The following is a 21,436-nucleotide window of genomic DNA, read 5'->3' on the forward strand; positions in this document are numbered from 1 at the left end:
AGAGTAAACACAAACTGGTCACTGCCTTGTGCTGCGGGGAAATGAAGTCAGTCCCAACTCAAAGAAAATGCTGCAGGAGATTTGGCTGCAGCTGATGTTCTCTGGCCAGCACTTTGCAAACTCTGCTCCCCCTCACCCTGAGAGGGTGCCCAGCCCCACGCTGAGCAGCAGCCGATGCCAAGGCTCTCCTGTCCGCAACCGCACCAAACAAACCAGAGACCAAACGCGTGCTTCTTACAAACAGATTTATTTGCATTTTGACTGGAGCACAGATTCTAGATACAGATTTCTTCTGCACAACAGTACAAGAGCCAGTGCAAAATATGCTTTTTTATTATTATTATTTATTCATGTACAAAAAAAAAAACCCCAAAAACCAACAAACGAAAAGATGAAGAGTGTGGCAGTATTTACTCACAACTGGTACACCTCAGCCTCCCATCGACCCACCTCCACTTGCCCTTGCCTATCATGCCAATTTTGTGGCCAGCACTGCCTGCTTGTAACAACTGCATTGTCAGTGAAGAGAGGGAACTCCTCTTTGAAAGATAAACATTCACCCCAAGCAAACCAGAACAACAGCAGGCTACTTTAAAAAGTTGGGCATACTGTCTGGTCACCAATGCATCCCCCACCAGGGAACAGAATTTTGAGGGAATGGCAAAAAAAAAAGGTACAAATCAAAAATGCACAAAAAATTAGGCACTAGCTTAACCCATTTGTTAGAGAGAGCCAAGCATGTTAGATACACCTCCAGTCTGCCTTCTCATATTCACCCACAGTAGTGATGATCAAAGCCAAACACTCCCCGCTCTGAGTACCCTGTGCTGTCAAACAGATTATAATCTTATGAAAATATTTCTATTACTAGCATAAAGCTAACCATTTCATAACTGGAGGAGGAAGAGAAGCTAGTCTGAATATAAGCATTTCTTTGAGAAGTCAAAAAAAAATCCCAACAGATACAGACAAAAAAAACCTGTTTCAGTCATCCACCAGATGATTGTTAGAATTACAGCCAATGCTTAAGCAATACAACACTGAGCTAGGAAAAGTCATCGTATGGTTGTTCTGCTTATGGAGTAGCCTTAGTATTTCACAAAGCATTGGGCTATTCTCAATCTATTTCTCTGTTTCTCTAACTAAGTTTCAGAAGCTGCAATGTAGAACTGCAGTGTTAGTGAAAGAATATGCTCATCTTCACCAAGGCCTGGGATTTATATTGCAGAAATTCATCGAACTTACATCACTCCAAGTGTACTGTGTCCAAATCACCTAGTTGCTACTATGGACTTTTACATTTCTACCCAAGGAATGGCAGGGTTTTGAAGCTTGATCAACCAGAGTCTTTTACATTGAACTGCAACTAAACAAAGCAGAGTACCAGTTAAAGCCAAAGAACACATGTACTCAGCACAAATATGTGTTGATACAGTACAGTATGTATGTGGATATATATGTATATATATGCATATATATGTATATGTTACATTATAAGGAGAGTGCCATTCAGGGCTTCTCAAATGCAAGAATCCTTTTACCACATCCCAGTCTTGAAACTTCAGCCCATTAAATTTCACACTAAGACAATGAGAACTCCAGTATTTTCCATATTGAATGATTATTTCTATTTTAGCCAATTAACCATTAATTTAGCCAGCTGAAAGAACAGGAGCTTTAATTTTAATAGCACCAATCCTGCCACCTCAGTCAGGTGGCCAAATTTTTATCACCAGATTGCTTGCCCTCTCCCTGCCCTGTGGTTGTGTATCATGGGCATTACTGTGAGTTTTCAGGACATCACCAGAGTCATATTAATTGATCTCCTATTGATTCTGTTGATAGAGAACATGCTACAATTTATGAAATTTCAAATAGACAGTACAGATCCAACAAGAATGCAAGTTTATACTTTGCAGTACTCACTGGAGTCATATTGGTATTAATCACATAATGATTCTGCCTTTTCATCCCCAGCAAGCCCACTTTTACTCATAGTGGCTGTCATCATGCATACAACTGAAGAACTGGACAGCTTGGGAAACCATGTCACTCACTGTTATCCTAAGCCCCAGTCCTTATAAAGTTCTGCTGCACAAATTTCACATATAGCTGAAAAAAGTTCCAGTTAAATCACTTTGAGTAGGTTTTCTTACTTTTTAAGAAAGGAATAGGAGCAACAACAATAAAAAAGAGTAAAAATAAGTGTAATAGGCACTTAAGGAAAACGTAAATGCTATTTAGATGAGTGAGTGTCACTGTAGGACACAAAATGATTTGCACAGACACAGCTCAATGTATGATAGGGAAAAGAGAGTGATTTATTGCAATATTTATAGGTTCTCTACAATGACCAGGGATTGGATGGTTAGGTTACCACCTTCCCAATCACACTGGTTGTGAGAAACGTCCATCAAAAGACATTTCTTTAATGGCATGTATAAACATCTATGTTTATAGTTACTTTCCTGGGAAAGTGGCTAGAGACTATGAAAACAAGATCATAAGGTTTAATTCTCAGGTCAACAGATGAGAGAGAGCTACTCACCTCCCTTGCCTTTAGTCTATCTAGAATTTAGATATCTATCCCAGACTAAACATTTGTGCTTCCTTTGGTCAAGGAAACAAAAACTTCCTTCTAGGTGCTGTCACTTCCACAAACAGGTCAAACAAGTCCCTCCAGGGATGGGAGATCCAAGGGGAGTCAAGGATTACCTGACACACAGGTGAGACAAGTCTTTCTTTCTCTCTCTGCACCTTCCTCAAGGGCAGCAGTGGAGGGGAGGTGCTGATCTCCTCTCGCTGGTGACCAGCAGCAGGAAGCAAGGGAATGGAATGAAGCTAAATCAGGGCAAGTTCAGATTGGACACTGGAAAAAGGTTCTTCACTGGGAGAGTGGTTGATCACTGGGACAGGCTCCCCAGGGACTTCCCTTGCCCCTGGTCATGGCACCAAGCCTGCCAGAGTTCAAGGAGCACCTGGGCTGCTCTGGATGACACTCATAGTCACAGGGATCAGTTTTAGGTACTCTTGTAAGGACCAGGGCATTGGACTCTGTGACCCTTAAGGGTCCCTTTCAACTCAAATCAGTCTATGATTCTAAGCTGAAGTAACTCAAAAAACCAGCCATGCTGTGTCTTCATGGATGTGTATTTTACTCAACCACAAACCGCCAACTTCCTACTGGGGCTACAGAGGCTCAACAAGGACTGGAACTACTCTGTCAAATAAGGGTAGGTATTAAACACACACCCCCGAGATGTACAGCTTTACAACAGGCTCACACAGAGCCAACCCATAGAAAAATATTTATAGTCTATGGGATTGTTTACTTTGGTACCTTTTTAGAGCATGAAAACAAGATACATTGTCAAATTCATCCTCAGATGAGTACGTAATTATTTTAAAAAATCTAAATACAGCAAAGCCCTAACAGACTTCTTTTTGTTCAAAATTAATCAAGCAAGTGCTGTTGAAACACTATGAGGACTTTGGCATATAATTCATTATATTCATTCATTATGGGCAAGAGTTGTTTTTTAAAGAATTGAGAAACTAGCCTTCTTAAAACAAGCAAACAGTTCTCATTCCCTAACTCAGGCAGCAAAGCCACCTCTATCCCTTCTTCACTACTGTGTATCAGTATTGTTGTGTCCCCACAGTTACAGGGCTATCACATCTAAGTGGGTATGATATGGAAAACTTCAAGGTCTATTTAGAACCCTTCCCATGAGGTCAGATTCACCTGAGCTGCACACCAGTGACAGCCATACCATACACTGGGCCAGTATTACAGAGCAGGATGAAAAGCCACAGCCAACATCCACCTTCCAAAGCACCCTCCAGAAAATAAATCAAACAGCTCCTGGTGCACAGGGGCACACTGATCCCACCTGCTCACAAAGGCATCTGGAATTAATTCACTGTTTTGGAAGGCAGCTATGTGTGGCCACAGCCTGGATTCCATGGCCAGGAGCTCCTCCTTACCTACACACTTTGGTTCTCAACCAAGAAGCCTCAATTCCTTCATGTCAGAAGGGGGAACCACCATGTCCCAAAGCCTAGGCATCCTTTTTGCATGCCTACAATTTGTGGAGCATCCAGGACAGTCAGTTGAGCAAGATCGTGCCTAAGTAGGCATTGCTGCTCAATTAACTGAGTTGGCAGAAGGTTTTCCCATTGTAACACAAGTTTTCTATTCTAGTATTATTTTTGGTCTTAAAAAAAAAAATCAGTGGGGATGGGTGGGGTTTTTTGCGCAAAACTTGATGCTTTAATCAAAAAAAGGATGCTTTTCTCAATATTTTGCTGTTTATTTCTGTTGGGAAAACTTGAAACACATAACTTTTGTCAGAGAAATATCAGTCCGTGCCTGTCCGAATTCCTCTAGTGTCAGCTGGGAGCTGTAATTCAAGGGCTCCATGGCCCCCTCTTTCCCTGGGCACCTCTCCAGCCCTCATGACGCATTCCCTGTTTGACTAACCCAGGGTAGGAGCATCATGGGATCTGTAATTCAGCCAGAGAGCTCAGCCCTGAGGGAGACACAGCGCGCAAGGCACTTGAATGACAATTTCTGAGGGCTGCAACGGTAGCTCAAACTGATGCTGCTTTAAGGGCCAAATGGATTTAATTAAATGTTTCCATTTCAAAAGGCTGGAACATTTTATTCAGTGTTTTCCAGCTGACAATTTCTCATTTTTTTGAAAAATTTCCATTCCAGGAAAATGTTTGGTATTTCAGCTTTCCATGTAAGTTCAGGAAATTAAATGTTCAAAAATCAAATTTTGATGGTATACAGACACTCAGTTTGGGAAAAAAGCCATATTATTGAGCTGTAAAAAGTGAAATGGTTTCATCCATGCAAGAAAGGTGTGATCCAGTTTGCCTTTGACTTCAGTGGAAGCCACTTTTTTAGATTAATGGAGCCTGGACGGAGTCCCGAAAGACCAAGGGAGGGTGGAGCTGATCATAGTTACAGATATGGGAAATAGGAGTGAAAAGTGAAAGAGCAAGAATGTAAGAAGCAGCAACTAAGATGATCTGTTACCTGGTCTTTATCAAAACAGTTTTACTTCAGTAACAGGATGAAAATCCATTAAGATTATAACATCAATTCCCAGTTACAGTAAAGATAGCAGTTAATCACTAATTTGTAGAGTAGAATAAATCCATGGTATGAATTTGTCATGAGCACTATAGCTTTCAGTGTTCAAAGCAGTTCTCGGTAAACCTCCATATGCTCCATTCAAGGAGGCTACTCTAAAGCTAAAGATAACAATATGGTACTGAACTGCTCGCCTCAAGTTGTCTGTCCTTCCTTGACCCCCCCCAGAACTGCGCTGCTGGACGGGTCCTACAGAAGGTCTGTCAGGAGAGACCAAGGTCTCTGGACTTTGAGCACATCTGGAGGTGGAGAACAGCTAAGTGTGGGCTTCCAGAGTCGACACTTTGGGTGAAGGCTGGGCACCAAACCCATCCTCTGCACTGCCCAGTCTGTTTTGGGAAGTAGCCTCAAGCCTTCCACCTCAAAGAGTACAAGAGAAGCCCTGGGGAGCCTACATGCATCAGCATCAGGGTGTGTGTTGAAAGCAGGAGAGCACTCAGAACCGTAAGTAAATCAATTCACCTGAATATGAGGGGTCAAGAGAATTGGGATTTGTTTATCTTCCATTTCCTTTTAGTACAAGGCAGATGTTTCTAAGTAAAAAGCAGAAACCTCTACAATTTTTAAGTCTGAAGAGGAGGGGAGGAAGGAAAAAACATGTACAAGCTTTGAGGATGTTCTCAGCTCCAGCTTAAAAAACTAAAAGAACCAAAACAAAAAACAAACCAAAAAAAAAACCAAAACCAAACCCACCAAAATCACACACCACCAAAAATTTCTATCCGTAAAAGCAAGTTTTTTCTTAAGCTGTTTGGTAATTCTTAGTTCTCAGGAGCATTTATCCAGAAGGTTCTTCATGTTTCCAGTCTAGGTTGTTAGCAATCTCAGTGAGGCACTAAATTTTAGGCCATTAAAGTCTCTCTGTGCAGCACGGTCATTTTAAAATGATGTGGTAGCCATCATTGCTTTCAGCTGTAATAAAGAAATGCAAAGAATATTTTCATTGCTTTTAGGAAACACCAGAGATACATAACTTCAAATTCTTTTTTTTAGGTAGTTTGCAATAGTTCGTACATTTGTTTCACAACCCGCTCATAAAAAACAATGTTGAACATTTAAATCAAATAATTCACATAAAAAACCTTACATATTGCCATATTTTATAACTTTACTCAAAGATTTCCTGCTCATTTATGTCAGTGGTGTCAATGGATTTATGAAATTTTTGTAACAGTGTAACAGAGTAAAGCACTAATCAATCAGTCTATCATAGTGTAGTCAACACCTTGACTTGCTCTGGATTAGATTACTTATCTTTTCAGGATAACAGCATTGAGTTTGTGATAACATTTAGTGCAATTGAAAGGAAGAATTATCTTTAGAGTAACAGGTAACAGCAACAGCAATACACACCTTTTAATGTGCTGATAACAAAACAAGATTCGTCTTGGAAGTTTTGCACCATCTGAAGGGCAGAAGGAAAAAAGCCAACACAACATGTTTTTAGCAATGAAATTCACATTTCTTTCAGGGCCAGTACAGACTTAGAGGAGATGTATCAAACAGCATTTGGTGTCTAGTCCTGCACAGTACTGAGTAACTCTGCCCATGAGGTTATTAACATACACGACTGATAATTAAGGTCCGTGCAGTTGCTAGTGTGTTTAAGAGAAGTTCACACTAAATGTGCTTGCCTGAAACTGATCCAGCTTATTCAGCATTTTACCAGCCTCTCTGCAGCTCTTGATCCCAAAGGTTCTTACACCACTCCAATTATTCTATTAAAGATCATGTCCTTTGCTGCTTTCAGTGAAGCTGTACTAGTTTATATAGGATTAAGGTAGTCCCTTTCCTAAAAATCCAACAGAGGTAATTACATATTCAGCTAAACAATGGAGCTCAGCTAAACTTACATTAGCATTTAAAGAATACCTGGAAATGGTAAACCCCAAGAAATGGACTCCCTGCTGAATAAAGAAATTGCTACTGAGAAGCCCCCCAGCAGCATCCATCTGGCTGTTTTGATCAGACATTAGTACAGATGCTGTGCTTGCAGGAATCATTTACCTGTTTGCATTTTGTCAAGGAACAGGAGTTGTAGTGAAACCTTTGTGAGAGGCAAATCATGGGATGAAAGACTAGAACCTAAAGCTATTTGAGTTACTCATAAGTGGCAACTAGATCTTCAGAAAAGGTGCAGATTCTAGTGGCACCTTTAAACAAAGATATTATTTCAGATCTAATATGAAAAGCCCATTTAAGATTCATCCTTAGCCAATGCTTCCTCCCATCTTAGAGTAGCTATGTGGGGTTAAAGAGGTGAATTACCTTCAGGAGGTGTCTCATACAGTTGAAGCAAATGCTGGACACAACTTCAGAGAAGAGAGGTATGATCAGAACCTCTCCAATCAGTTCATGAAATCCAGCTTTGTGAAAAAGCCTTTTCCTAGCTACTGGGTATCATTCAAGAAGTACATTTTTCAGCTGCAAGTTCTCACATCAAAATACCCTTTTCAATTTAGACTGATCTCCCTATACTCTTTTGGATTTAACATCCAATCTCTACTCCTTCAAATCAAACTTCTCTGGCCAGTTTGTGTGTCTTTGCCTAATGATGCATGAAGTACATTCACAGAGTACCACACTCTTGCCACTATAGTACTAGAACAAGAAAAAAATATTAGAAAAGCAATAGACCTTGTAAATAAATAACTTAAACAAATACTTAAAGCTTTCTACCCAGGCTGGTTCATGCAATTCCCCTACCAAGAGCTGCCTCCAAGCACTTTGCATCCATAAAGCATCAAAGTTTCAGATTTAATCAGGCTGGAATAGCAAGGAGACTTCAGGAATAAGCATTACAGCCTTCAATTTAGGCTCCAGTTGAGACCTATGCTCTGCTTCATTTGTTTTAAAAATGCTTCTTATAAATGAAGCTCCTTAAGTGATTCTGGTGCATGAATGAGTAAGTAGTTTAGTAGGAGGAAAAGAGGATGAAGGGCAACTCACTATTAACCTGTAAGTTAATGGAATGGACTAAATTAAGGCATCATATAATAGGAAACAGTGGCAGAGGTCCATAAATTACAGTGTGTGTATACAGTGACAGACTCAGTGCCTGGAATCATGGGCCAAGATGTGAAACTAATTGCCCCAGGAATTTTAAAACTTACCTTCTTTGGGCAACATACCTATTTATTTTAAAATAAATTTAGATCCTCATTTCAAAATGTGTGTAAGTAGCCAAAATTAAAAGGAATTAATAGAATCATTTAGGTGGGAGAAAACCCCAAAGATCATCATGCACAAACATTGACCTGGCACCAGCAAGTCCAACACTAAACCATGTCCCCAAGTGCCACAGCTACATGACTTAAACACCCTCAGGGATGGTGACTCAACCACTTCCCTGAGCAGCCCATTCCAATGCTTGATAACCCTTTCAATAAACAATTTTTTCCCAATACCCAGTCTAAACTTTCCCTGGTACAGCTTGAGCCATTTCCTCTCATTCTGACATTTGTTTCTTGGGAGAAGAGGCAGAGCCCCACATTGCTACAACCTCTTTTCAGGTAGTTGTAGAGAACAATAAATTAACAATTTTGTCTTCTTTTGCTTAAAAAAACCAAAGAAGAACCCAAACATGTTTTACAAAACATTGGTCTTGAAACCACACTGAAGTCAGTGCTGTCCATGGCCGATTTGCTCCTTTAACTTGTTGGGATTGATGGCTTTACAATTCTCCCTTGAAATGCCATAATTTGAGAGTTCATTCCAACTTCAAGAAGTCAGACAACTGTTACATGTCTGACAAAGATGTAACCCCCTTTAGCCCCCTTACCTCATTGCTCACTAATACATGGATCCCTGTGGGTCCCTGCCGGTAGATCCGATTTATCTGCTGTGGAGAAATGCTGTACAAGTTTGCAATCTTCTCCATTAATTCCAGAATGGTCAGTTCTTCTAAGAAGATTGCATGATACACTGCAACAAGTGGAAAGAAGTTACAGAACAACAAATACAGATGGCACCAAGTCACTCAGCATCAACAACCAAATGGGTTTAAGATGAAGGATCAAATGGAATAAACAAGCTTAGTATTTTAAAGCATCCCCCAAATATCTGGCTTGATGATTTGCAGAAAAATACCCACTATTTGTATGCAGCAGGCAATTAAAGCACACACAACTTTTACCCAGAGGAAAACATGGGGACTAATTACTACTTGCATCACAGGGTGCTAAAACAGCCTTCTCGTAAAACTGCTTATATTTTTGGATTATCTCTTTTTATTGATTTTGAAGTTTAAAAAAAGAATTCAATCAAAGAGTAAAACACATGCTATGTCACACAAAAGCAGTATTTTATTAGATACCATCCACTGATCCCATGGGCACAAACTAAAACATACTATGTATAAGGTAACAACATGGATGACAGTATTGTTTAAGAAATCTAATCCAAATTATAGCTACCAGGTAGGAAAGCTGTGCCTGTTTATTACTAAATGCAAGATTTAAGGGTAATCTTAAATTTAAGGGTAATCAATCTCATTTGATTGTACATTGTATCATGAAGGATGACAAATTTCCAAAAGCTTTGAAATTTCAAGAATTATAACCTCACTTTAAGACCTACCAACCTTCCATTTCCCTGAATTTTTTTCAAACAAGACATGATCTAAAGAAAACTGTGGATAGAAGGGTGGTTTTTAATGCTATTTTCCCTATTAAAAACGGAATAGGGATTTTGCTGTGGTATTCTGCAGATAATTTGTAAGCTGGGTCTGTCTCCCAGGCAGACAGCACCCTTTGGAATCTGTAGCCGTGAAACTACAACCAAAGTGGCAAAACTGGGATAAACAGGATCCCTTCAAACACTAAGGACATGCAGCTGTCCCTCATAGGAGCTCAGGCAGAAAGCAGCACTCTCACCAGGTAAGTGTTTAACAAAATCCACACATAAGAACTTACCACAAAGGCTGCCATCTCCGTTTTCTTGTTTTTGGTGGAGGTGGGACCTGTTTTGCTCTGGCTCTTGACAGACATAAATTGTCATCTTGGGCCTTACATTTCTATGGATTAATCAAAAACAGTAGTAAGTTATTTAGATCTGAAATAGTTCCAGGACAGCTATCAGACAGCAAGAGATGGACTTATTCGGGCCGTGCATAAATAACAAACTAAGGGACAGTTTTGATGCTGGTGACTAGATGGTTTAGGATGTCTAGCAAGAGACCTTTGGGAGGTGATGCAGAGCACCTTAATCTTTTTGAGATCAGATAAGAATAAAGAGTTTATAGCACTTGTTAAACAGTTCATCATACCTGCCTCTACTGATTTAAATCCTGCTCAGCTGTAGAATTTATGAGGTTATTGCAATGAAAGTATGTTTAAGAGTCATTTGAGGCTCCAGGGCTTTGTTTTTTTATTGTTTGTTACCTCTGATGGAGATGCAGCATAGGGTATTGTAGGCTGTGTATCCCATGAAATGGATGCAAGCTATCAGCTGGTTGCAAATAAACCACTAGAGATCCACATTATGCTGCTTCGTTTTGGCAACATTTCTGACATGTGCTTGGATTTGAGTATCATTGTGATCTCCAGTCCATGAGAGAAGTATGAAAAGAAAATCTAAATGCTTCAGCTCCAGGCTTAACTTCTGGTTAAAACTGAAATTATCAAGGGATCCTAAAAAAAAAATAGGAAGGAAATAGTACAAACCTTCCTTTTATTGCATTAAAGAGCCGAATTCCATCAGCAGGCCCACAGATTTGAACAAAATCTTCTTTGGACATCTTCAATAAGTCGGCACCTACATATTTCAAATTGAGTTTTCTTCAGAAGTTAAGCAAATCTTAGCTTCCAAATAGTATGTATGGGCAGCAGAAAAGGGCAGGGGTAGAGGGAGTAGAGAATCCACAAAGCTAAACCAGATAGATTTACACAGAGAAGTTGCAAATTCAGAGAGGTGTGCACTTCAAATAAATCATTGTGAAACAGAAAGCTGGAAGCTGCCAAAGGAAGAGTGCTGCACTGGAAAATACTCCAGCCAACTCATAAACAAGTTAGATATTTCACACTGGACATTAAACGACCCAGTCTACTGTAATTGTCACATTCACCGAGTTATTTCATCATGCTGCAAGTCAGAGAGAGTCTCCTCGTGTTTTCAACATATCCAACCACTGCCCCTTCCACATCTTACTGGTGTGTACAACTACTTAATGAGAGGGTACAGTGAAGGTGCCAGATGCTTCTTAAACGTGCACAGGGACAGGATGAGAGGCAGCAGACAGAAGATGAAAAGCTAATTAGATAGAAGAAAAAACATTTTCACTGTCAGAATAGTTAAGTATTTGAAGGGGTTGTTTAGAGAGACTCTGGAATTCCAACCTTGGTGATATTCAAAGGCAACTGCACGAGGCCCTGGACTTGCTTCAAAGTTGCACTTAATGAAATTAGGAAATCCCTTCCATCTTAATTTATTTTCTTCCATTTTTACTTACTCTAGAGGTCTAAAAACTGTTTTGACAAGTGGTAACTTATCTAAGAAGGAAAGAACAACTACACTGGATCAGACCAAGAATCCCATCAAAAGTGGCCAGCAGAAGATCCTACATGAGATTCACTTACAGAAGGGAAAAAAAAACAAACAGTTGGACTGTTTAAACTCACCCGAAAAACTTGAGAAGAGTCTACAGAATGGAGAGAACCTATTACGATGAAGCCACTGCTGGGCATCTTGAATAGAAGCAGAAGGAAGGAGATGCTACATTGCAAAAAGAATAAGAAGGTCTTGAAATGAACTGTTCACCAGTGTCCTAAAAGAGAAAAGCACCACATTAACATGATCTCAAGTACTTACATCATTGCTGGGAGGCAGGAGCTCCATTTGGTGGGTTGGAGAACTGTTGCTAAAAGAAATTATATAAAATTGGAAGAGAAAAAAAACACATTATTTTAAATTTTACATTGCAGTGTCCATCTCCTTTCCCCTCCTCTACTTGACTCAACTTTCAGAAGTTACATCCAACTTGGCTTTTTTTCTCTATCAGATTTTTAAAAAGGTGTTCAAAATTTGGAACAAGAATAAAAAAAAACCTCTCTACCTGAGTCTTTTGTTGGTCAGTTGAGGTCTTCCTCAAGACTGAGAGAAAAACTCAGGCTTACTGACCTCAATCAAGCTTATGGATATGGTTGACTCACTAATGTGACATCATCTAAGCAAGACAATTGTAACCTACAGGGTGGCTGAACTCTAAATTTCTGTTAAGTCAGAAATATCCTAGCTAAATCCACTGTCTAATAATAATTCTTTACAAAAATTGAATCAAGGACTTTATAATTCAACCCTGGTGTTATCTTAAACATAACCAAATGCAATAAATCATGCACAAACCACATTTCTACTAAATTATCCTAAACACAGACAGGACTCCTAAACATATCAGGGATTTTACCAAAGGAAAAAAAATACTCAGATCTCTCTACTAACACAAAATTTTGTCATTTCAGCGTTGGTTCTTTCTCATAGGTTGAGGGGATTCATTGCAAATTAGTGATACAACATGGATTAATACAACCTGGTAATTAAGTTGTGTGGGAAGGCAGTAAGACAGCAGAGTCCTACCAAAAGAGAAAGGCCTATGCCAAATTCCTAGGGGGAAGTATGTAGCAGGGAGGACTCCTAAGTACTGAGGGACACTGCTGTACCTTTCTGACACCAGCTATCATCTTCAGCATTTCAGAATCACTGGAGCTGTCTCATTATGATGGCTATTTAATGAATTAAACATGCCTTCATTAGTCCTTTGTTCTGAAATGGCATCTCAAAACGCAGGCTGTTTTGCCCAAACAGGATTTCTTGACACGTCATTCACTTGGAATTCAGCACCCCAAACTATCACAAGACAAAGTACAGAAGAAATACCAACTCTGAAGAGGTTCTGAAAGCCTCTAACACACTTGTGAGAAGATACTGGGGCTTGCATGGTGAGTTCTCACCAGGAACTGCCCTGGAGGCCCTCTGATGCTCACCTTCCAGCCACCACATAAACAGTGCATGTACAAACAGTATTCTACATTGCAGAGAATTCCTGGGTGGGAGGTCTTAAAGGCTTTTGGAAAATACTTCCTCCTCGCTAGAAAGGGTGGTGATCCTTAGTGTCATCTTCCAGGGTATGAAATGCATGGATACACAAAGGCTACCATATCAACAGGAAACATAAAGCATGTATTTGTTACATACCCATCTCCGAGGTTGAAGCTGTTGGGAGAACTGTTGTAGCTTGGAGAGGGAGCATTGTTCATTTGATAAGGCACATCTGGCCAGGGAGAGCACTGTTGGAAGAAAGGCAGCAGGGAAACTTTCATAAGGATGGAAATAAAGGATTCGATTCTCCTCTAATACCACATTCATGCTGTTGCCACGCCACTAACTTCAGCTCATCACTCCTGCTGGGAAGAGGAGATGGGCCATGGATTTTCTACACTGCTCTCCAAGCAGGCTGTCAGGGGGCCAGATTGATTCCAGTTGTGCATTCCATATTTCTTTCTCCCATTTCACAAAGCCTGTCCCCAAATAACACTGGGCCAAAGTGTGCACAGCTGTAAGTCAGAGCAATGCCAGTAAGTCAACTCAGACTGAAGGCAGCAATGATACACAAATACCCCTGGTCTCAATTATAAACCCCTAATTAAATCCAGGCAAGAGTGACAAAAATGCTCCAGTGGCATTGCTTCAGGTTTATACCAGCAAAAGAGCAGAATTTGAACCAGCCTGCTGAAACCTCTAGCCATTAGTCGAACAGCACAGTCATAAATGGATATTAGATGGGGAAAATTTAAGATAGACACAAAGCTACTAAAAGCTTTCACAAATATAGGTCAGACTCCACATTCCATGACAGTAGTGTAAAACCAGAGTAACCCAGCTAGCATTGGTGACTCTGTTCTGAATTTAAGCTGCAGTAATCAGCAGGAGAAATCTAGCCCTGTTGAACCCCCCACCACTAAGAGCTCAAGAAAATGCTCTGTAGTGGCCTTGTTTGAAATGATAAAAAGACAGCAAGTGTAGCTTTGGAGCTTTATCATCTCCACAAACACTAGCAAATATTTTATCATCTCCACAAGTACTGGCAAATATTTAACTCTTTGGCAACCCACATTTCCCCACACAATATGTCAAAGTGCATCAAAGCTCATAGAGAGAGTCTGGGATCTGCCAGCTCAGTAGAATTAGGTCTGTCAATCAGAAAACATGCTGGTTGCTCCTGGCAACATGAGGAAAATTGAGTGGGAGAGACTGGATCTCACAAACAGCAAGTTGATAGAAATTAAGAATAATTAACATCATTTTTTGAAGTCCAGCAAGCTGCTCCAAAAAAAATAACTAAATCAAGCAACAAGTCATTCCCATAGGGAGACTGAACAACAATTTTAAATCCCTTTCTTGTGTCCTGTTGCTGACTAATTGTTCAGCCTATGGTAAGTTTATACAAACATCTTAGTAATGACAGGGAGGGGCAGAAACACATACAACTCTACAGCGGATGCATCAGAATATAAGACACAAGATATTACTAGAGTACAACCTAGAATCTTCTCAGATTTTGCATGTGACAACAGCTTCATAGGCACTTTCACAGAAAAACAAATTAATAATTTAATCAGCATCTGTTCAAGTGCCCCATCTCCAACAGGAGCTTTTGCCAAGCAGTTCTGAAAAAATACACAGACAATTGTATTTTCGTACAACTAGCACCTGAGGCCATGACAAGTGCCCAGAAGCACAGTGGAAATTGAGAAAGTTGGTTTGGGTTTTTTTAAAGCCAGGCTGCTAAGGGTTGGTTTATACCCCAAAACATAAAAAACTTTGGCATCTTTCATAAATTTCAGCAGTGAGTCATTTTATAATTTCGCTCCACTCTCAGTTTCACTCAGATCTGAGCATACGTGTCTCCACAAGACAATCTCCAGGGCTCAGATGCTGTTTTCTTTTACATTTATCTCCCAACATGATGTTGTATGATGTATCTAAAACACTTTACCTCTGTGAGAATAGTTGTCTCATAGGAAGGCTGATACTTCTCCTTCTCTTGGATGGTCTTCTTTTCCATTTTTTCCCTGTCAGTCTTCTGTTTTCTGTCTGCTCCTTTAGGCTATAAGTACAAGCACAGGCTCTCCCTTATGCCAAGTATTACAAGTTTGAAGATAGAGGCCAACAGATTTATCTAATCAGTTCCCCAAAGCCTCCTTAAGATTTACAGGAATTCTACATATGAAATGAGATCAGATCTGCATTTTCTAGACAAAAGAATTAATCAAAAATCCCTACTGTTCCTGTACATCCACCACTAACGCCTACTGCAATTCTAAAATAAGCTGACCACAGTCATGAGATGTGATTCCAACTATTTCAGTCCATAAGTTATGCACCTCAACTGGCATTTGTACCATCTTTCCAGAAAGAGGAAAGACACTGCTCACAGGAACAAAAGTGGAGCAGCAGATCCCTTGAGAAAACAGGCCAATGGAGAGTTTGTTGTTAAGTAGCTATAGGTCTGCCATGCCTGGATTAGGAGCTTCAAAGATGCTTTTTCTTTTAATCTTTTTCTCCTCCAGGTATCACAGAGTCAAACTCTGCTCTGACAATGGTATTTAAGATCTCCACAATAACATTTTATTGTTTGTGTAGGATTCAATCAAAGAAACTGAAGATGCCCTAATGTCTTGATTGCCTAGAAGCATCAAAACACATTGGATACCCTAAATATTTCAGAATTTTTGTAGTGTTTGAGGCACAATGGACTGGCACAAGTCCTGGTGCAACACTTCAGCTAGAATTGCTGTGCAGGTCAGTGTTTATGCCACCGTGTGCACAGGAGTCCTGTTTAAGATCTTAAGCATACCCAGTTAAAAGTCTGGTTTTTACTCCAATGTTTGCATTGATCCTACACAATCTGAAATCTTTGCACATTCCTGTGCCTTAATCTAGTTGATGACAAAGCCAAAACTACCTCATACCTTGAACACTTTGATCTGGCAGCTTGCAGAATGCAAGTGTTCTGTGTATTCACCATTTTCATTTTGCTTAAAGGTGTCGATTTGCACCCGGAAGGGCACCCCTTTCTCTCCTCCATGCTTCCGTGGAGTGAATTCTGTGCTGATGCAATGTACCTGGCAAAACAGAAGCTGTGCTCATCTCTGGTGACAGTTGGAACCTGTGCTCATCTGAATTTCAGATACTGCCTGAACATGAGGTTTTGACTCCTCACAAAAAACTAACAGTGTGTGTTTTCATTTCTGTTCCTTTGGACAAAATCAGGAGAACCAGCAGCTCAGAGAGAAACAGGGCATCAGGAAATCATCCTTTGATTTAAGTAAATCCCTCATTCAGATTAAAAACAGATAGCTGATGCTCAGAATGAGAAACAGGCATGAAAGAGGAAAGCAAGGAAAACTAACAGGTTATGAACCGTTCCCTCAAGACAATACCTATCCATGAAAGCAACACCAGTGTCTGAGTATTTTTTTTAAGAAAATGGCAGCAGAAGGTAGCACTCCAACATTAACAAGTAGCCAGCAAACTGATTTAGTATCCTACAAATTAATTACACATGATTGTCACATGAGTTAGTAATTATCATTAACATCCTTCCCTCTTGTTCACGTACTGGCTATTTTATCTCCCCAGGTCTTTAAAAGATATCTAACCACTGTATTTACTATAGAAATATGACTCAGTCTCTTACCTGAATGAACGCTGAAGCTCTCTTTGACGGATCCCAGAGAAATTCAACAGTGTTCAACTGGGTCGGACTAGCCCTGGGATCCAAGATACCAACTGACAGCGGGATATCTGTAGAAGAAAACCCCTAAAATTTTAAAAATATTAAATTGAAGAGGAGAAAGCATTTCCATACAATCAGAACATGCATGTGAAAGCGAAGCCATCAAAGACATCTCTACTAGGGACCTATAGTGCTAGATCTCCTTCCCTCCCAAAGACATCGAGGACTCATAAAAAGCCTAAACACACATGTTTAGGTGCAAACACCACTCATCTCCCCAACACTGCAGAGGTGCCACAAGGAAATAGTCTCACCTATATCAAGGATGCGGTCCCCAGGCCGACTCCACCTCCAGCCCTCGAGCTGCTGATGCTCTGTGTACTGCAGGCGGCGGTCATGGAAAACTACACGAATTATACTCTGTTAAAAAAAGATAGCCATATGAGCAATGTGATCCAGAATCCTCTCTCAAGATGACTTTGGTTTTCCAGAGTAGAAGCAAAAGCTGATCTGTTATGTTTCTCACCCCCATTCATGAGGAGAGTAGAAGGGTCCACCTAAGAGACCCATCACCATGTGTATCACATTCCTAAGGGACCCCTGAGAGAGAAACACACTTCCCCCTTCACAGGGCACATCTTACAGGAGTAACACAGCCCTGTACAGCTTTCTGGGATTCACTCTGGAAGCACTATAGCAATGTCCACCTAATCTTGGGTGTCATGGCATGTGAACATCACTATACTGCCTCAATACCCCAAAAGGCTCATAGTGGGGTAATAGCTAATGTGTCTATACCATGTCCCAACCCCAGTATATCCCATTCTGATTTGCAAATGTGGAAGCCAGCTCACCTGTCCCTGCACCAATGGAGCCGACATGTCCAGAACACCTTGTCAGTGGGAATTAAACCTAATTCCAGCCATTAAGAGCCAGTCATTGGATGTGCCCCAGAGTAGTTAAACAAGGGTAGGTAGAGATGGAAAGCTCCTGACAGCAGGCCAGTCTGCAATGGTGCAGCCATGCCAAAAACTGGAGAAAAAAGGCTGGAATAAAGGCAATCCCCAGGACAGACAAGTCCTAAATACTCCTAACGAATGTGTTCTTTTGAATATTCAGTGCTATACTTTACATGAGCTAATGAGCCCTAACATCCCAGTTTCTCAAGCCCACACTCTTGCTGGGGACTTCTGTATCAAGTGAGTGACCAATTTTTGCCAGTGAACCTGAGAAACGTCCAAATCAAACCCTAGCCTCAAAATGCAAACCAGCCACAGTGGGAACACCTGCAAAATTGGAATCCCAATCCACATACTACTTGAAATGGGCAAAAAGACAAATAGGGAACAGCCTAAACTTGGACAGCATTTGAAATCCAAATTGGAATGCAAATTTTGCAACTAGTTCCCACTTCTCAAAGGAACTCCTGAGGCAGAACAGCCAAGAATTGAAGGTTAGATCCAGAACCAGGGTCCAGACCAACATTTTTGAATTTGAACTGTTTTGGCAGTGGAGGAAACAACAGGAAATAGTCCCCCAAACCAAATGATCAAGTTCTTTATGTTCACCCTTATGCCCATTACCAAAGTAAACTGGAGCTATACAGAATCTGCCTGGCAGAACTATGTAAACACCTGGGCCCTCCATTTGTCACGTAACAACCCAGGCATGTTGCTGCAATTCAGTAGGGAGACAAGTCTGCCTCTCCACATCTTTGACCATGTTCACCACTGAACTTTGGGATTCCCCTGAACCCAATATTCATAGTGAAACTCTGGGGTCATGATCATAAACAGAATAAAGGTTCCCCTGAAGCCCTGCAAAGCCAAGCTGCATAGTCCCATGAAACTAGAACTCAACAACTCCATCGCCCCTGCTCCCATTAAAAACAATGGCAAAGTGTTTTCCATTGTCTCAGTGGGAGCAAGGTCAGGCCCTTCATTAAAGGCTGTATGTAGTAGCAGGAAGAAAAGAAATCTATATTTCTCCTTACCTTTACATATTTTGTGTTTAAATCTTGAAACTCTCCCAATTTCCTATTCTCAAGTAGACGGATTTCATAAGACTGACCTAGAGTTTAAGGAAACATTTCCAAGGTGTTTAATATGTTGTAGCAATGAGAGAGTCATGCTGGCATTTATGTGGCTGATAAAGCATACGTTTGATCAGGGAAAGCTTATTTTTGCTAACATAATGCATTTGCCCCAGTAATTGATAGGCACTAAAGCACAGCAGAAATCTGAGGGGAAGGTTTGCGTTTTGGCAGCTAAAAGCTCTCCATTAGGGCATCAATTATAGTTTTCTCCCGGGGCTGCTATGGTTTTCTGGTCACCCTCCAGAAAGTCACCAGGGTGTTTGAGGCAGTTGTGTCCCCCCATGCCACATGGCTGTAACAGTGCTGCCTTCGTCTGTCCCTTCTGCTAAAGCAATTCTGCCAAAGCAATGGCTGCGTGAGGAGGTGTTGGCACAACAGGTCCAGGAACGATTCTGCAGAGGATGGCAACTGGGGCAAATCTTGCCTTCTTCAGGGAAGAGACAGGACTGTGTTTTGGTGAACCACAAAAACAAAATTTGTTTCATAAGGCCTGAAAAGTCATGTCCAAGGGCCTAAATATTCCTTCAGACATGTGTGGAGGGAGCAATGGGTATTACAGCACGTGTAAGGACCAGTTCTAGGAAGGAAAGTCACACTCCACCACCCGACCACCACCCTCACATAAGGAATTTAGTCAATTCCTAACAGAATTCAGTGAACTGGTTTATGAAATAACATCTCTTTGAGGCTGACAGCAGACAAAGGAGACTGATATCTCAATACCTTAAGCACAGAAATGACTGAGACAGTACAAAAGCTCACTGTACTACACCAAGTCTTTACAATAAACCTGCAACCAGTACCAAGGCAGGATAGGACCATCTGGATTAATGGAGCATATTTAGACCTTATAGCTAGCTGTTCTTCTTCATCCTGCTACCCTCCCTTTTCCTGAAAAATGTACAGGGTATGACAAGGCAGGCACCAAGGAGGAGATCAGTTCGGATTTTCTGGCTCAACCAGTATCTCTGCAGAACTGGCCCTGCAGAAAACTGCAAAGCAGATCTATCTCCCTCTAAGCAGTTTCTACCAGCAGAGACAAAAATGCTAAATTTTTGGATCTGGATTTAGAAGTGGAAGACTTATGACAGCAGATGTTTCAGAGAGACAGAACACCTTTTGAGAATCCCACCCACATGAGTACACACCATATCCACAGAGGAGAGAGAGAATTGTGCTTATTTCGATGGCTGGCAGATAGGAAAAAGAAAAAAAAGGAAGGACAAGAGAGGCCATACTGAAGCCCCACATGTTTGCACAACAGCCCTACTAATGTTCGTAGGAGTTCTGCAAACAGGAAATGACCCTTGAATCCAGCAAGCGACTTAGAGCATGGGGAGAGCAGAGAAGAAAACATATGAAGCACCAAAATAACCATGGAAACATGCACAGATCTTTACCCATCTCTTGGCACATAATTAAAATAAAATTATAACAGTGACCTGCCTTTGAAGACTGCTGGACAACAAAAGTAGATTTTGTAAACCACAGTCCTGAAATTGAGGTCTTGCACACATAAACTCAGAAGACTTTCTTGTGTTCCCACTGATAGACGCTAATATTGTTCACCTGGCAGATTTTAGAGATACATACATAATCAATACTGTTATATTAGCATTAAAAATACGGAGGTCAGGTTAAAGGGTTTTCTCTCAGAATCATAGAGAATACCCTTTAGACCATCAAGTCCAACCATTAACCTAGGAATGCCAGGTCCACCACTAAAACATGTCCAAGTGCCACATCTGCTGTACTGTGTAGTTGTATGTACTTGGTGTTTATCTGTGTGGTACAAATTGTGCTTCAGTCTGGAGATACACTTCACCAGCTATAGAGTCATGCAGTTCATCATCTTGAGCCCATTTACACAGCCAAGCATCTCTTCCACTTAAAGTTCACCCCCACGCAAATATAAGGCTAATTAATCATTACAGAAGATTAATTTAGGTTTTGAAAGCAAGAGACAGTAAAATACATCTGTGACTGTACTCAGGGGTAACAAGGACAGAAAAATGTAGTGGTATGAGCTGTGCTATGGAGGAAGGCAATGGTCAAACCAGAAGCATTGCCAGCCATTCAGCAAATATCTCAAGAACAAGCAGTTTTTGGGACACCCTTGTGCACTCTTGCTCATTGGTCAGCCTGATCTGTTTATCTTCAGTTACAGTAAGACAAAAGAAAATAATGGACATAAAAACATCATCCACGTTCCTTTCAAATTAGCATCAAGCCTCAAAAACTCTGCAGCAGGCCATCTCTGACCCCTTGCATGGGATAGCAACAGAACTGCAGTGTGGCAGGCAGTGGGCACCACACATCTTCACCTGACAGGAGTGATTCACCTTGGAGGGAGTCAGAAACAGACCCTGCAGACCAGTGAAAAAGAAATTGCAGTGCAGACAGAGTTAATATTAAACAGAAAGCCAAAGAGGAAATAACATGC

At 40.8% G+C, this 21,436-nt stretch overlaps 1 protein-coding gene across 1 annotated transcript in view; it reads right to left on the reverse strand.

The window, feature by feature from the left end:
• Window positions 1–231: 231 nt before the first annotated feature.
• The window catches only part of TFCP2L1 (transcription factor CP2 like 1), a 36,441-nt gene continuing 15,236 nt past the window's right edge, over window positions 232–21,436 (reverse strand). Inside the window, exons 3-15 of the mRNA XM_086896603.1 lie at window positions 18,892–18,968; window positions 17,213–17,318; window positions 16,860–16,966; window positions 16,132–16,284; window positions 15,156–15,266; window positions 13,355–13,446; window positions 11,972–12,020; window positions 11,782–11,875; window positions 10,828–10,918; window positions 10,078–10,178; window positions 8,946–9,088; window positions 6,518–6,569; window positions 232–6,076 (exon numbers count right to left, since the gene is read on the reverse strand). Coding sequence (XP_086752729.1) covers window positions 6,039–6,076; window positions 6,518–6,569; window positions 8,946–9,088; window positions 10,078–10,178; window positions 10,828–10,918; window positions 11,782–11,875; window positions 11,972–12,020; window positions 13,355–13,446; window positions 15,156–15,266; window positions 16,132–16,284; window positions 16,860–16,966; window positions 17,213–17,318; window positions 18,892–18,968 — 1,214 coding nt within the window. The 3' untranslated portion in view covers window positions 232–6,038. The remainder of the gene's footprint in view (window positions 6,077–6,517; window positions 6,570–8,945; window positions 9,089–10,077; window positions 10,179–10,827; window positions 10,919–11,781; window positions 11,876–11,971; window positions 12,021–13,354; window positions 13,447–15,155; window positions 15,267–16,131; window positions 16,285–16,859; window positions 16,967–17,212; window positions 17,319–18,891; window positions 18,969–21,436) is intronic.

The sequence above is a fragment of the Cyanistes caeruleus genome, chromosome 7, assembly GCF_971803275.1.
Source record: "Cyanistes caeruleus chromosome 7, bCyaCae1.hap1.1, whole genome shotgun sequence".
Taxonomy (NCBI): Eukaryota; Metazoa; Chordata; class Aves; order Passeriformes; family Paridae; genus Cyanistes; species Cyanistes caeruleus.